Below are 16,670 nucleotides of genomic sequence, written 5' to 3'. Positions count from 1 at the left end.
ACTCCAACCGCAGGGCCAGCTTACATCCAAATCTGAAGGTCTCAGGGGGGGTCTGTTATCTGCTTGTAGGTCAAATATTATCGACAGACCCCTTGATATAGTATAAACAGAATGAACATATTCTCATAGACGTTTAGCTTTAATTATATTCCATATTAACTTTGCCAACCTGCATCTGGCAAGAAGAGCCATCAGCTTCCCAAGACAAAGAACCGTTAGGGATACAACCTGATAAACGTCTCCCACCGACCATCCCGTCCACTATGTAAATCCCAAGAATGGCTTCTGAAAGACCTCTGATGGTCTCCAAAACTCATCTTACTATATTTTGTTCTCCTTATAAAAATTCATCCCTATCTCGAGTTCTCCTGCTGTTTCCCAACTATGGAACTCCATACTTTATCAAACCATATTGTCCACCTACAGGTAGGAACTAAAAAAGAAATTGAAGGCAAACCTCAAGGAGACCCATAGGGTACCTTCTGATATACAACGAGGATTGGAGAAGATCCCTCTGCCGAGATCAGCTATTCATTTTCCTATGCTTGGTTTATGAACTTTTTACTGTAAATTCATTGCACGACCCTAAATAATATGCTTATAAAATCACTGAAATGGTCATTGTAATGGAAACCCGATTCCGTAGCGGTTGCATGAAGCCCTCATCTACTAGGAAAGCAAACACCCACCGAGACCATTTGGGAAAAGCCACCAGGACAAAACGTGGATTCTCTCGGAGGCCATCGGATTGTTTCACTGCAAAAGTCTTTTGTTACATGAAAACCCCGGAGTCAATGCATTTCTGCGGAGGTCAGCGGCGTTTAATGTGTCAGCAGGACTAATTCTGCATCTGCTGCTCACACCTTTTAACCCGTTCATGTCTTTCAGTGGCTTAGTAGGTCGGACGCAGATAGTTTGGACTGATCTATGAGTGATCAGTCGCCTGGGCAGAGTCCTTTGTGCAGAAGGAGAGTGAGCATTCAACATAGAAACATAGACTTTACCGGCAGATCGGCCCCATTCGGCCCATTCTTCCTGCTGTAAAGACTCAGACCACGGTTCTTGGTCTCGTCTTAGATTCAGGAGCCATATGCCTATCTCATGCATGTTTAAATCCCCCCGCTCTATTCGCCTCTACTACTTCTGCTGGGAGGCTGTTCAACTCATCTACCACCCTCTCAGTAAAATAAAACCTCGCTCTAGAACTGAAAAAGGTTCCTGAATCTGGGGCAGTGTAAATGCAAGTACATTACCAAGACACATAAAGGACTCATTTTGATTGACAAAGACCCCCCATGCATATGTCCCCTCCATTCCTGGCATACCTTTTACACCGGTGGAAGCTGATTGGTGGAATTTTTATATGCAGAATCCCCTTAAAGTCATCATGTAACTATCTATAAACTGTAATGTTATTTTGTATCTGCGTGTTTAAAGATAAACATGGAACTTTGTTTTGTATTTTATTTGTATTGTGAATACGCGCGCACTCTAACAAAAACAGACAAATACCAATACAGTATAACTGGTTAAAACACAACAAAAAAAGTGAATAAAAAACATAATAAAATAAAGAACCACTACTAACACTACTCAATGCCCACACCCAGCTCGGGATCTCGTCTTTCATTATATAAAATGTGTGCCTCATTCACATTTAACTGTCATGTGACACAAAAGCTGGCACTGATTGGTTGTTGCTGCAGAGACTTGGGAAAACTTTTTCAAACTTTCTGTGTTGTTTACGAGATAAAACTATAAAAGGGGCTGATCTGCCCCGGGTTTGACCCTGAGTCTCTGGGTTGTTGACCCAATCTTGAGTAAAGGGGCAGATTCTCTATGTGACACACCTGACTTATTCTACACCACTGTGATCGTATATAAGACTGTTGGTGCTTTTGCTCCTAGTATGTTATGGTTGATATCCCTGCTTGAATGCAGGTGACTCAATTAAATGCATCCTTAAATAATGACAATCAAGGTTTCCATGAGGACCGGTATTAGAGCCATTTGGGTGACACATTGATCGTATGGAATGTTTATGGTGGTTTATTAAAGGGTTAATATGTTAAGAGTCTTGGGGTCAGCTCATTAAGAAAGTTAAATAATGAAAGCAGTCGGAGTGTGACAGCATCTTTAGGGGGGCGTATTTCAGACTGATACAATGCATGATGACCCTCAAAATATTAATAACGGGAAGAAAAAATGAAAGGGAATGTCTGCCTAGTTCGAGAATCAAGGTATAAATCAAGGATCCAATCCTGGGGAAATCTCCTTAATCCTGCCTGCTATTTCCACCAACAATTAATCCAATACTTGCGATGCAATAACGATGAAAAAAAGAAGAAAAGTGGTAAAATAAAATGCATGTTTTATAAATTCCAGAAATGAGAGCGTTCCTCCTGAAAGTGTGTAATTTGCGATACTCCCTGAGCTCTTTAAAGTTCTGTACAAGGTGTTAGAATGTGTCTCGGTGTGTTATGGATTATAGTTAATGGGGGCCAGTGTCTGATCCCCGGCCTCTAAAAACCAACAAAACCCAGTATGCCTCTTTTACAAGAACATACAGTTAAATTCCAATCGATTTTCGGGATAACACTAACCAGACGGTCTCCTCGAGACGCGTTCGAGTCGCGTTCATCTTAATAAGAGGCTCTGAGACTGCTCCAGCATGGCAGTCACTTAGTTCTCTCGCTGAGGAATTTTTCCCCCTTTAGGTTTAAATTTGGAGAGTTTGCCCGTGTGTGTTTTGGACGGTGTCCCGTTTGGCCCTGATTTCCCGTCTGGGTCTCGATCCCTTGGTAGCAGCGGGGATTTGGCAGGAGATACTCAGTAAGGGGTACGACAGCCAGGTTTTTACTAAGATACCCCCTTTATAAAGTGTGAAGACACACAATGTGGCATCCGTGCCACATAAATAGACAGGGCAAAAGAAAGAATAGTAAAGAAGGAAAAACAACAGAAAGGGAAAAAAGAGCCTGCTAAAGGCAAGCAAAAAAGTGGCCCTTCCTGTATAATTGCTCCAGCGCCCAAAGCTCCTTTATCTGAATTTACCCCTGGGTTATCAGCCTCTTAGACTCTGGCTCTCTGAGGGCATCAAACCCCTTACGAGCTTCATTCATCTTTAGGAAAATATTGGTAATGAAACAATGAAAAATTCCATAATTTTTATGTTTGGGGACTTTTGTCTCCCAGCTTTCACAACTCAACCAGATTCTGCTCAACCTCGACTTCTGTAACTTTTAATAATCGGTTCTTTCTACTCTAAGGGACTCCGACATGTACGGAAAAAAAAAAATCTTCAGCTTCCTGAGTGGGAAAGAACGATTCATTCTTTCTATTTGCGAAGCGTATTAGAAGAAGGAATGAAACAAGGCGATGAATGGTTTGCAGAGTGTGGATTTTGCAGAGCTCTTTAAATCTTTTTACGTATATTTTTTTCTTCCCCCAGACGAATAGCTGGAAAATTGCTTTCGTTCCAAAGAAAGAACATAACGATTACTGAATATATCCTTTGTGGAAGGATAAGCCATGCTTGGTTGCTGTTAATAAACATACATTTTAGCGCCAGGTGGATTTGGGACAACATTAAAGGAGGCAGAATATTCGGTCAAACTTTTTTTTTTAATAACCGAAGGAATGCCTCCATGCTTTGGAAAGCAAAAGAGTTTCTCTTGTCTGTGTCCTTCAACGGCTTCATCTCACCATTAGTCTAAGATAACCCCAACAATTTTAGATTTAGAATATTTGGTCAAAGTATTTCAATATTGGGAGGATCATATGTTATTAATGCTTTGGAAAGCAAAAATGTTTCCCTAATCTGTGTCTTTTGAATGTTTCATTCTAGATACCATAAATCTCATCATTGGTCCTAAAATAACCCCAAGATTTAGAAAATGTGGTCAAAGTATTTTAATATACGGAGGAACGTCAGCGGAGTTTCTCATGCTTTGGAAAGCAAAAGAGTTTCTCTTCTCTGTGTCCTTTGAAGACTTCATCCTGGAGACCATCAAATCTCACCATTGGTCTAAAATAATCCCAAACAATCAAAGATTTAGAATATTTGGTTAAAGTATTTTAATATAGGGAGGGACGTCAGTTGAGTTGTTAATACTTTGGAAAGCAAAAGAGTTTTCCATACTCTGCCCTTCAATTTTTCGTTCTGGATACCATAAATCTCATCTTTGGTCCTAAGATAACTCCAACAATCAAGGATTTAGAGTTTTCAGTCAAAGTATTTTAATATATGGAAGAACATCCATTGAGTTTTTCATACTTCTGAATGCAAAAGAGTTTCCCTTTCTTTGTGTCCTTCAAAGACTTCATTCCGGAGAGGACGAAATCTCAATGTAAATCCTAAAATAACCTTCAACAGTCAAGGAGTCAGACCATTCGGTCAAAGTGTTTCAATAATCAGAGGAACGTAGTTGAGTTTTTCCATGCTTTGGAATGCAGAAGAGTTTCCTTTCTCTAAGTCATTCAAAGGCTTCATTCTGGAGGGGACACAATCTCATTGTTGGTCCTAAGGTACCACTCATTCATCCACCTGTGCTCGTTGCATGAGATCTTCAAAAGCGTTCGCCGCGGAACCTCAAAGATTGATGGCGAGAAACATGACTCGGGCTGCGCCCAACAATTAGCCTACAGACACGGCCATTATACGCAGTGTTACAATGTAAACACCGGTATACACTGGAGACCAGCTGTGTACCCTGGCTTCACACACCACTTGGTCTAACACAATCCATTAGTCAACGTCCTCCGTCCCGTAGTGGCTGCATTCGATCCTTTTTGGTGTAATTAATAAAATAAGTAACTACACACTACTTTCAGAAGCAGACAGGACCTTGCAGTTTACTATTTGAAAATGTTTTTAGCTTATCCGTTAATGGTTTTTTTTTATTATTATTATTTGTTCAATGTTGTAATTTCAAAAAAATGCAGTTTGATATTTCTTTTTAACGTTAAAAAAAATAAAATAAAAAAAAAGCACAGCATTTAAATTTTATATCAAATGCTCCAAAGGGTTACTGATTATCAAAAGAAAGCCTTTTTTAATTATTTTTTTTATATAGTCCATTAGGAAGGATGAACCAATAGTCCATTTAATAAGGATAATATACGGTTCTCAAATTCTTTATACTTCCTCAGATCCTCGGCTCGTTCTGATATACATACCGATAAAGTCTAAACAGCATGAAGCACCTTGATTACCCAAAACCAAATGAAATAGGGACCTTTGAGCTCCCTGTGCGCCCATCCCCCCTCCTCCCAGTTTGGTACAAGAAGCTAGACCATCCTTAATTTAGTAACAGGGTAAGCGTGTGTGTCTGACCTCTATATGTCGCGGCTGTCAGTTGTACTTCACCCCCGAAATTTACAGATCGTGTACAATGTGTGTACGGCAGAGGCACTTAGCAATCGTCGTACAGATTAGTCACAGAGGCTGATAGACAAGCTGAACGGTAACATTATTTATTAAAATAATATAAATTCCAAACATATCCTGCTCCGTGGGGCAAGCGGACAGACAGGTGGAAAAATAAACTATTTTCATTTGGAAAAAAGGAGCTTAAAATTAATAATAAAAATAATAAAAAAAAGTGCACAAAAGTGCAAGCCTGTACAAAAGGTTCAAGCTCTTAAAAGCGTTTTTTTTTTAATCTTTTTGCTGATTGGACCATTCCATTGGTTGCCATAGGGATAAGGCCACATTTTGAAACTTTGCACTAAAAAGCAATTTTAATGTCATGGTACCAAATGTTAATGTTAAAGTGGAAATCCAAGGTTCAATTGTGTTTTAATGTGTGATTGAGATGGCACTGTGAAGTGATTCAACTTTTACCAATGGTGTCCATTGAAGGGGCCAAAACGATTTCACGTGCACCCATGTGCTGTTCTATACTATAATAAGACTTTAAGAGCCCCCTCAAGGGTGAACAGTGGTGGGGGGGGACATCTACAAATAGATTTAGGCCATAACACAGCTATAGTTTCTGGGAAAATGCCATGGTAACTGTTGACGGAAGAGTTTAATGGAGAGCCCATCAGGAAAGGAAAGGAAGAAGAAATGCCCTCCAGGCTTCTGGGTCCCGTCTACACTGTATCCTTCCTCGGGAACTGATAGATAGGAAATGGATAAAATCAACCGCTAGGCCTTTAAACTGAGATTATCGATGGAGTTAAGGGTTAACCAGGAAGCCCTTAGTGAGATATAAAAGCTCTGTAAGATAAATTCTACCGTAAGGAGCTGCCAACCACTTCTAAGGTTCTAAGCAGTTGATGGCCTCCTAAATACATTCTTGGTTCTGAGAATGTACCCCATTTATCCCGTGACACAGATACAATCTTACTATTTTTTCCTGCTCAGGGATTGAGCTCACGAAACAGAAACATAGAATCTGCCGGCAGATTGGCCCCATTCGGCCCCCCTCTAGTCAGCCATTTCTCCTGCTGTAAAGACTCAAACCTTAATCAGTCGTTGGTCTCATCTTAGATTTAGGAGCCGTATGCCTATCCCATGCATGTTTAATACCCGCACTGTATTACCCTCTACCACTTCTCCTGGGAAGCTGTTCCACTTATCAACCACCCTCTCAGTAAAGTGAAGTTGACGCTTTGCTTTGTATTCCTCTAGAAAAGGCATCAGGACCTGCCGTGCGGGCTCAGCTTTCGCTGGGCTTGTGCAGTCTATAACGGGACAAGGATACATGAGGTCATCTCTGTCTGATTCAGGGCTTTCTGTGGCCTCGGGCAACGCTTTCCTGGGAACCAGATGTAAAAGCAGAGGAGGGAAAAAAACACTTGCAGAAAGATCCAGATGATATAATCATTGAAAAGAGAAAGGAGAACTGACCACAGCCAGTTCCTTGTGGCAAGCGTGTGGCCAAGAGAAATTTACAAACACAGAAAGCCGATAAACCTCGTCGTATATCACATACAGATAGGAAATGCTGTCACATTATGGAAAACGTTTTTAGTTCTGGTTACATTGGCAGAAGTATCATATATTTATGTTGATTTGCATCATTCCAATTTCCTGGGTTATTTAACTCTTTCTGCAAGAGGGACATGATCCGCAGCGTGAAGCGGTTAAACACAAAATGCAACGCATCCCGCTTAAAGTAGACATGTCCCCAAACCATGACCGAAGCAAACGATCCCAAGGTAGGTTCCAATAATTCGAGAAGGTATGAAACCAGCGGCCAATCACAATCAGTGATCATTGTGGCCAGCTGCATGATGGGAAATGCGTTGCTGTTTGAGTAATAGACGGTTAATATGTTGTAAAGCCTTCTGATTTGGCTACATACAATAAACATTGTTGATGGATTTTGGACCCAAAGAAGGACTGTCCAAGCTAAATAGACCCACGTGGGAAGTATGCTGTTACATATATCTGAGGGACTTGACTGGGTTCTTTTTGGTCCTTATATCACTTTATATAAAGTTAGACCAGGGCTCAAACAGTTTTGAGGTTAGGCTCAGAAGCTAGACTGTTCCCAAGTAAGACTAATGACTTTCATATCTTTCACATGGGGTTTGGAAAACGTTCAGCCAACGCCCTGCTGGGTTTTAAACATCTGGAGATGCGGCGAGACCAGTGGTTTTAGGAACACGAAGCAGTCAGTGTATCTCCATCAAAAAAGTTATAGGGGCCGAACAAGCTTCTGGTTTTTACAACAAGTTTAGCAGATGGAAAAGTGCAGGCGGAGAATGAGCGATGGAGAGCGAGAGAGAACGGCAGGCTGAATCGACAACAGGGGAGCGGAGATTTACAAAGTAGGGCGAAGCTGGGGAGACTTCAGTCCAATGAAATCTCTTGAACTGTTCTGTGGAACCTTGAGACACTGATGGGTTCTTTGTATCATCTACAGAGCTGCAGGGCTCAGCTGGACTGAGAAGAAACTTAAAAGATACAGAGTCTGCTGCCATGTTTAGGCAAAGACCTCTTGGGGGTTCGGTGGAACGTTGAGAGACTGATGAGTTCTTCAAAACTTCTACTAAGCTGTAGGGTTCTATGGAACTTGGTAGAATCTGAAAGTTACACAGTTTCCAGCCATGTTTAGCCAAAGACCTCTTGAGGGGTTCTGTGGAACGTTGAGACACTGATGAGTTCTTCATAACTTCTACTAAGCTGCAGGGTTTTACGGAACTTAAGATAAACTTCTGCCAAGTTACGATAAACATCTCAAAGCCCACCAAAGTTATTTCTGATTGAACATAACATTTCTAAGTAAATTCAGGAACTGCCACGTGGGGGTTAGTAATAATAATAATTATTTTTTCTTCTGCTTCTAATAACATCACACCCAGGAGGCATAATCAAAGGCAAAACAAAGCACTATGGGAGTTGTAGTCCACAGCATGTGGAGCAGCAGTGATTATGTTCGGAAGCATTGGATGGGGGGGGGGATGCAAAAATCATTAATCACTTGGAAAGAGAAAGATGTTGAATCTTATTTTCAAAGGCTACTGAGTGCCTGGAATGGCCAGCTATGCTCTAAGAAAGCTGATATGTTCTAAAAAACAAAGATACCCCCTTCCCCCTTTTGTAGTTTTCTCCTGTACCAAAGTATAAAGAGTTTGTGTGTGGCGGAGGGGGTTAGCCTACGAAACATCACTTTCAATGAACATATTCATGTTTTAAAGCTCTCCAGAGACCAGATAACAGAGCCTGAAATATTACAGGAATTTCTCCCCCCATCATGTGGCACTAAAAGCCCCGTAAGGGATCTCCAAGGCTGGCGAGCGGGTAGACTTTCAGGAACGCCGTTATTTCGGGAAAACTCTTAACTTTCAATATGTACCTTATTACGAATAAAAGGAGTTTTTGTTAGCGCTGCTGACAAATGTTTGTGGCTTGCAGGAGGCAGACGAAATTATGAGCGAAGCTTATTGACTCAGGATGCAGGGAATAGATACATCCACAGACTTCTGCAGAAAATACCCCAATAAAAAATGATCAGGCGTCGTGGTTACGTAACATTTTCTTTTTTTTTCCGCCTGGTTAAAGATGTGCAATTTCTTTTAAGATGTTTACAGAGTACAGTCTCTGGCTTATTAGTAAAGTAATTTAAAGAGACAGAAAAAGTTTTACAAAAAAATCCTCTTTCTGGATATATATATATTTATATATATATATATATGTATATATATACACCGGTATATATAAAGTAATTATGTATACATAAATTATATAAAGTAATTATATATATATATTAATTATAATATTCTAATAAAATTTATATATATATATATATATATATATAAATTATATATATATGTAATGTCTTTCTGCCTGGAAATTTGAGATTTAAAGGTTTGTGGGGGGCTAGGAGTTTCTTAAAATTTGTTGCAAATGTTAGATTTCAAAACCAACCCCCTTGTGTCCTTCCATACCAACTTCTAAGAATTTTATGTCAATTTTGGGACCCCTGATCATCTTGAAGATGTAAAACCATCGAGCGAGGTAGGTTTTAGCATTAGAAATAGAAATGTGAGCTGTGTTGCGGAGTGATGATCTGTGGTGACATCACAGCACCATATATGGCTAAGGATCCTCCGATCACAAACAATTGAAATAGGTATTTTACGTTATAATTTATTGGGCCGGTGCCGTATCAGAAAAGTGCGATTGCGCCGCATGCTTGAACAATCTGATCGGGGGTACTAAAAAAAAACCCCTACATTTTAATGGCGCTACATTAATCAAGGTCCTCGCTAAGCGTTATGAAGCAGGGTTCACAGGACATAAAAAAAATAGACATTAACGACTCTTCCCTGGCGGGCCGGGTAGAGCTTCGTGAACACAGGGGATTTAAATTTATGCTGATTGACTTGCACTGAGGCCAGTATATCCCTTGGGGGGGCTCTCTTTTCAGCTCTGCTAATAAATCTTAACGCTCTAATGTATGCAAAAGCCGTCGGGCGTACAAAAGATGGAGAAACCAGCGTTGGCAGGGTTAGTGGCAGCACACCACTCGCCATATGCCACTCACACAACCTGCCGTCCTTGAAACGACTCACAATGTCACCTCCAGCACTGAATAATCAGTGTCATTAACTTACATTAATATTCATCAGCACCTAATCACACTCGTATCCTCGCTTCACGGTGTCGGCCCACACTCCGAGACGTAGGGCTTTTTTAGAACAAAATAATGGGCGCAGTCCATTTGCACGCTGGCACACACGTGGTTAAAAGCAGCTGGGGGTTCAGGGGTAACATACGCACTGGGGGGGGATACACTAAGCCTTATTATATCAAGGGTTCCCACACAGGGCTGGACTGGGGTTAATATTGGCCGTGGCACTTTAAGGCAAGCGGGCAACAAATAGCGTGAGTGACGTCGCGCTCTACTGCCGCATGAGTGGCGATCAAGGAAGGTGACCGGCGCCATCTTGGCACCGGCCAACAGAACATTTGCCCAGTTTGCCAGATGGCCAGTCCAGGCCTGGGCCCATCTACAAAACAGACGTCTGATTGGTCACGATATAGGGGCTTTAAAATTAACTTTTACAGATGAAACGAAGCGATATATGTGCATAAGAAAATCGCCATGGAAACAGTTATCCAAACTTCCTGTTTCAGGATCTGCATTATTATTCCTCTCCATTACGTTTTCACTCCCCTGTCAGCGAGCTGCTTTTGATTGGTTCACTCGGCTTTTGTAAAGGTAGGGGAGGAGAAGGGAGGGAACGATTAGCTAATGCTGGCTCTGCCACAGGCTGCCACCTAACTTCCATACTATAAGATTTAAACAAAATATTTCCGCAAACAATTACAGCCAGAAATGACAAGCTGTAGGTAGCAATGAAGGAACTTGGTTACGCTAAAAGTTCTCACGGCAACAAATCGCATGAAGATCGTTCTAGAACAAATAGCACATTTAACGTATGCAGAAACACAGAAAGTCTCAAATAACAGGAAATCTAAAACAAATGCATAAAGTGTGATTTCGCTGCCAAGTTATCCAGAAAGCAGGTAACTTTTTCATTGGCTCTTTTCATAAACCGTCTTTTAAACCAACGCCAGCTGGCCTGATAGGAATTGTAGTCATCAGGAGCTGGAGTCCACTAAACATAACCGGCTTAAGGATTCATCATCATCATGGGTTGTCAACAAAAGTAAGTTAATATCTCTGCGTGTCCACGTGTGTCAAACTACAATGAACTGATAGGGCAATTGGTGGCATAAAACCTATTGAAATGACCAATAGGCACCGGCGGGCTTAGTGGCGGACATTTCAGTACGTTGTCTATTCACACCAATGACTTTCACAAGCCTCATCGTGGACACTTTTGTCTACTCCAGCCTAAGGGCCACCGGTAGACGTAAGACATACACTTGTCAATGTTACCACAAGCACCATGGACTTCCTAATGCCGTGTCGTGGACATCTATGTGTGGCTGGTGACCATGCATGGCTAAGAGCTGGTATGCTGAAAAACAAATGCATGCTGGGACTTACCATTAGCATTCTTGCCGCAGATCAGGTGCTCATAAGGTTGTAGTACTCCCCACAGCTCTGCGTCATTATTAATTGCCATCTCGAGACTGTCAAGAGAAATTTCCACCCCATCGTTTCCGTGGGTCGATATAACGCGCTTCCTGATCTCGTCCACTAGGTTCTCCATACAGGCGGTCAAGCAGATGGCCGCATACTCGTGTATCCTCACTGAGATTCTGGTGTCCACCATCCACCTGAAGAACCTTCCTACAGAGAGCACAAGTCCACAACGGGCAGACTTTCCATGCCTCAGGCCATCCCCGGCACTCATACTGTAAAGCGACAAAGCTCTGACGGTAGCCAGGACGCAGCTCTGTGACAATGCCCAGCTTAGGATGAGTTTCATGGCGCTTTGGACCTCATAGCGTGTGCACTTGCAGTGCAGGACACTCAGGCGTTGTGCCTCCCGGGATATCCTTATGAGAGGTCTCCTCAACAAGACTGACATCCTTCTCAATGCATCCGGAGAAAATTCCCATCTTCCTCCCTCGCCTCTGCCTTTTCGGAGGAGCTTCCCAATGTCTTCTTCACTCCATGGAAAATCCTCCAAATCAGGCAGTCGGTGGCATCGAGAGAACATGTCGGCCAAGTCAGTGTCCTCTGTAAGAGCAGTATTCATGGTGTCCCAGCTGCTGTTCCTGCTGTTCATGGACCCAGAATAATACCACCAGTTACCCCTGTGCTGAGAAGAAGCTAAAGGTTGGGAGTTCGATTTAGAAGATGAGAGACTGAGTGACCTGTAGGAGTCTTCTGCCCCATAGCCAGAGTCCAGAGTAAGGTCCTCCAGAGTCTTTAGAGTAGAACTATACAGCCCTGCCATAGATGCTGTTGTGAATGCTGAACAGATTAGAAGACAGGACTCAAAGCTGGATCTCAGGGCAAGCTTTCTATACTGCGATACACGGTATCACTGATGCGAAAATTCTTGAAAAACAATGAAAACTCCAGCTTCTCACGATGTATCCCATATTAGTTTTTAAATAACCGACAGACGCAAAATCAGGATTAAAAAGCGGATCAGAAAAAAAAAGTTTGAGCACAAACTTTTTTTTTGTCCTGCAAAAACAAAAAAAAGTCATGCAGTAAAAAAAAAAATGCAAGAAAAATCAAATGCCCACCAAAAAAGCCAATAATAGCCGAAAAAGAAAAGTGAAAAAATAGGGAAAAAAATGCAGAAATCGAAGAGAGGGAGCTGAGGGCTGCATCCAACTACAGAAAGTGTCTGCAAAGTTCTCTGAGCTTATTCACCAAACACACACTCTGAGCTCTGTCTGTATGCAAATCCTCCCAGGACACCGACCAATCAGCAGCTCCCAGGGGCGGGGCACAGGCCTGAAATCTTACCCCAGCAGGGTATATGGTCACTAAACTGGCACTGATTTAGTGGGCTTTGCCTAATTATCTCAGTTTGCAAAAATGAACACTTTTTTTAACCCTTCAAAGGCACCGCTGTGCTTTCATAACACAAATGTACCAAATACCCTCCTAAAAAAAAATTCTCATTCTTTATCTTAAACAGATTCATAAAAATGAAGATTTTATATTTTAAAAACATCAAAGCTGCACAAATTCTATCCACAAGGATACATGAAGGGCATAAATGGTCCATAGTTACTGGAATCCTATCAATTATAAAACTTATGAGGCTCAGATGGTACGAAGTAACGTTATCAAAAACCCGGTAGTGAAACATTCGATACATCAGGGCTCTGATTATTCCGTGTGATTAACAAAATAACACGTTAGGTTACCGTTTGGCAGATTTTTGTGTCCGGTTGTATCTAAGCGTGTTTGTTCTGAGCCAAACCACAATATCACATTAGAATGATGTCAAAAATATCGCTGCATTTACTAACAAAAAATAGACACCTTGTTACCATGTCCTCCATTCTTTTGCACTTTCATATTTATTGGATTTTTTTCAGCTTATTTGCATTTTAAAGAACATTGTTTTAAAAAACATTTTCACAATTGTGACACTGACCTACAGGATTTACTTTCGCAGCTGTCGTGACACATCTATTTATAAAAGCGTGACGTCCCTCTCTCACCTTATCAGCAGACCTCCCATACGGACGCCCCCCAATGACGTCCTGCTTTCCTAGGAATTTAGGTGGTCTAAGTCACCTTTATGGTGGGATTGGCCTTGATTTAGGGACAGGAATCCCCAATTAACCCTCAACAAGGGTATCTTATAGGTATCTAACAAAATGCATTCCTATCACTCCTAGCCAGCCTATTGTGAGAAAGAACCATGCCTTAAAATGTGCAGAAGCAGCTGATTCTATGTATGTATGTATGGATCATTTAATTTGGTTTTTAAGAGGAATATTTTAGTGTCATTTTACAAAAATAAGGCTGGCTTAGTATAATGGGAGTTGTACATCTGTGATGTTGGTAAGTGCCTATATCTAGTTTCAGTAAACACCTAGCATGATGGGAGCAATATTCTACCTATGGTGAAATAATATATATATATATATTATTAGTTATAATATATTATATATATATTATTTTATTTGTGTGCAATTTATACATTCTTCACAAACCTGAGATGGAGTTTTCTTTTAAACAAGCAACTTCTCTGTCTTAAGGAAGGAAGAAGCCAACCCGAGCATCCCAGCCAGACCTCCCAGTATAACATCTTATGCAAGATGAACCATCTTACAGTGAAATGTTTTGGCTGGCGCAGCACAAATGTGCATTATGACAAGCGTCGGAAGACTAAACAAAGTCTAACTATAGAATAAGACGGAAAATAAAGAAATTGTGCCCTATTTGAGTTCTAGTGACGTTTCGCCAGTCCATTTACAGACTGTTGTAGACGCCACTTGTCAAACACAGTTTTCCTGTTGAATGCCATGTTTGCAGCTACAGACAACACATTTAATACTTTGGTTATTTAAAGGTAATTTAAGCGTAAGCTGAAATCTTTGTGGAAATTGTGTTTATTGTCAAAGGAATTAAAGCCGCACTCGATATGAAGATATGGAGCTGTAAGAAATAAGGTTCCTGTGAAGATGACACCGATGGAGTACCTCTCTGTTCATTCATGTAAATGCAGTAGAGGTGCATGAATGAGAAGTTAATTCAGTGTCGGTCTGTACAGGTTCCTTCGCTGAACCCATAATACCAGATGCCTGAAAGGAGCCCAGACACTAAAGCCACATCTCTCTGCAAGTCTGAGCAGCCCTGCGTCAGTGGTACGGGCAGTAAAGCCAACAGTTTGTCTCTTGGACTCATTAGAATTTGCCAACAGAGTAAACACAACCTCATGTGCCGCTTTCCTCTAAAGCCACGTAGCAAGCTTGGAAGGGTAAAGCTTTATGGAAGTATTTTAACAATAATCTTTTTACCAGCCTTCCTGCACAGGCACTCACTGCATTCAGATACTGACCCCCTAATGCCCTGTCATGCACACACATCGCCACCTAGTGCAAAGGTCTAAGTACTGCTTTCTGAGCCGAGTCCAGTCCTATTATTCTTTTTAATTCTTAAACCCTAGTAAGAAGCAATCATTTTAATCGTGTATATTCTTTCTCTGTTCTTAAGACATGTGACTATAAAGCAAACACTCACTGGCTTTATCATTAGCAAAAAGCACTCACCAGCAGCAATCACCAGTTCAGAGAAGGTTGCGTTGAGTCAAGTTACAATCAAGTTCAACTACAGATGCCGTAAACTGTACTCGGGAACACTTATTCCCTGACCTACTGCTTTAGTAACCCATTGAGAGTGATATCTGTGGTCTTATAAAAAATAGTTGGGAAACCACAGACCAAACTTCTGTCTATTTGCAACTTTCATCAAAGACGGCCTGCTCCAACACACCAACAGCTGGAGTATGTCTTAGTATTTCATCCGTGCCGTACCCCTTCTCTGGAGTTCCCTTCCTCGTTCTGTCAAATTTTCTCCCTCATTTGCAAATTTCATAAGCTCTCTGCAAGCCCAACTTTTTGGAGAAGCAAACAGTCGTTCCTCCTAACACTCTCAGCCGGCATCCTGCCTACAACCAACAACCTTGACAGCTCATCCCGATTCAACCAACCCATCCAAGCAGTCCTCTCTTACGGTTTACTTCCCCCTCAACCGACTAGATTGTAAGCTCCCAAGATCAGGCCCCTCTTCTCCTTTTGTACCAGTTTGTTATTGTTGGTGATTTAAAACACTTAGCCTACCGCCTCTGATTGTAAAGCAATATGAAATCTGCCGGCTCTATATAAATGCGAACAGTAGATTGGATACGAATTTCCAAATTGCTACAAAAAATCTTTACTTAGAAAACATCTCGTCCTCCTCTTAAGCACATAAACTGTCCATTAGAAAAAGCATTGTCTACATTATTGAATCGTTTGCGGCAAAATAGAATTATTCACCCGGTTCATTGTCATTAAACACTTCCATTCAGCATAATACTAAAATTCAGCATTTCTCTGCTTGAGGTAAAGTATGAATATACGGAGCAGTACCTCTGTCAATGAGCACTAAATATATATATAAATATATATAATAGCTGCTATTTAGGGTAAATGGTTAAAAAAGTCAATCTTAGGCAGGACACCATGTTGGTCAACCTGCGGGTTAGATAAGCATCATGGTATATGAGGTTCAACAGCAGCTGTATGGCTAGGACCCGCTCCAAAAATATACCTTTTTCACATAGTATCTGTTGGTTCAGAAACATTTAAAATTACTAATCCCACCGTAATTATGAACTAATCAATACGATTAGTGATTGAACAGGAGCTCTCGATTGCTTGGGATGCCTGAAAGCAACTGCGCTCAGGTGGCAACGTTAAATTATATACACATTCCTCAAAAATAGCAAGTTACATATTTAATTTGTAGAAATAAAACAAGTTCAGAGGGAAAAAAAAACTGTATTAAATATAATCAGGATAAAGAGTAGTGTCGTCCAGGATGAAGGAGAGCAGTATATCTATCAAATGGATTTTCATATAAAAAACACATGGAAGTTGAATTCAGTTTGTTTCTTTTTTTCTGGTGGCGTTCATCCGGATGGTAAAACAAATTAAGTGTCTTAATAAATAAGACTCCTTCACTGTAGTCTATTGTACTCAATACCATCCACAAAGGATGAATTGCACCTACGTACAGTTTCTGGGATTGCAGGGAATTGATCCAAAGGATGGTTTT

At 41.1% G+C, this 16,670-nt stretch overlaps 1 protein-coding gene across 1 annotated transcript in view; it reads right to left on the bottom strand.

Annotated features, from left to right (window-relative positions):
• The window catches only part of ABTB2 (ankyrin repeat and BTB domain containing 2), a 49,121-nt gene extending 36,788 nt beyond the window's left edge, over positions 1-12,333 (bottom strand). The window contains exon 1 of the mRNA XM_089500727.1: positions 11,475-12,333. Coding sequence (XP_089356853.1) covers positions 11,475-12,333 — 859 coding nt within the window. The remainder of the gene's footprint in view (positions 1-11,474) is intronic.
• Between the last annotated feature and the right edge of the window lie 4,337 nt (positions 12,334-16,670).

Source organism: Sceloporus occidentalis, unplaced genomic scaffold, assembly GCF_023333645.1.
Source record: "Sceloporus occidentalis isolate IW3139 unplaced genomic scaffold, rSceOcc1.0.p SCAF_158, whole genome shotgun sequence".
NCBI lineage: Eukaryota > Metazoa > Chordata > Lepidosauria > Squamata > Phrynosomatidae > Sceloporus > Sceloporus occidentalis.
Note: the sequence above shows the minus strand (reverse complement) of the source record. Positions and strands in the feature narration are given on the sequence as shown.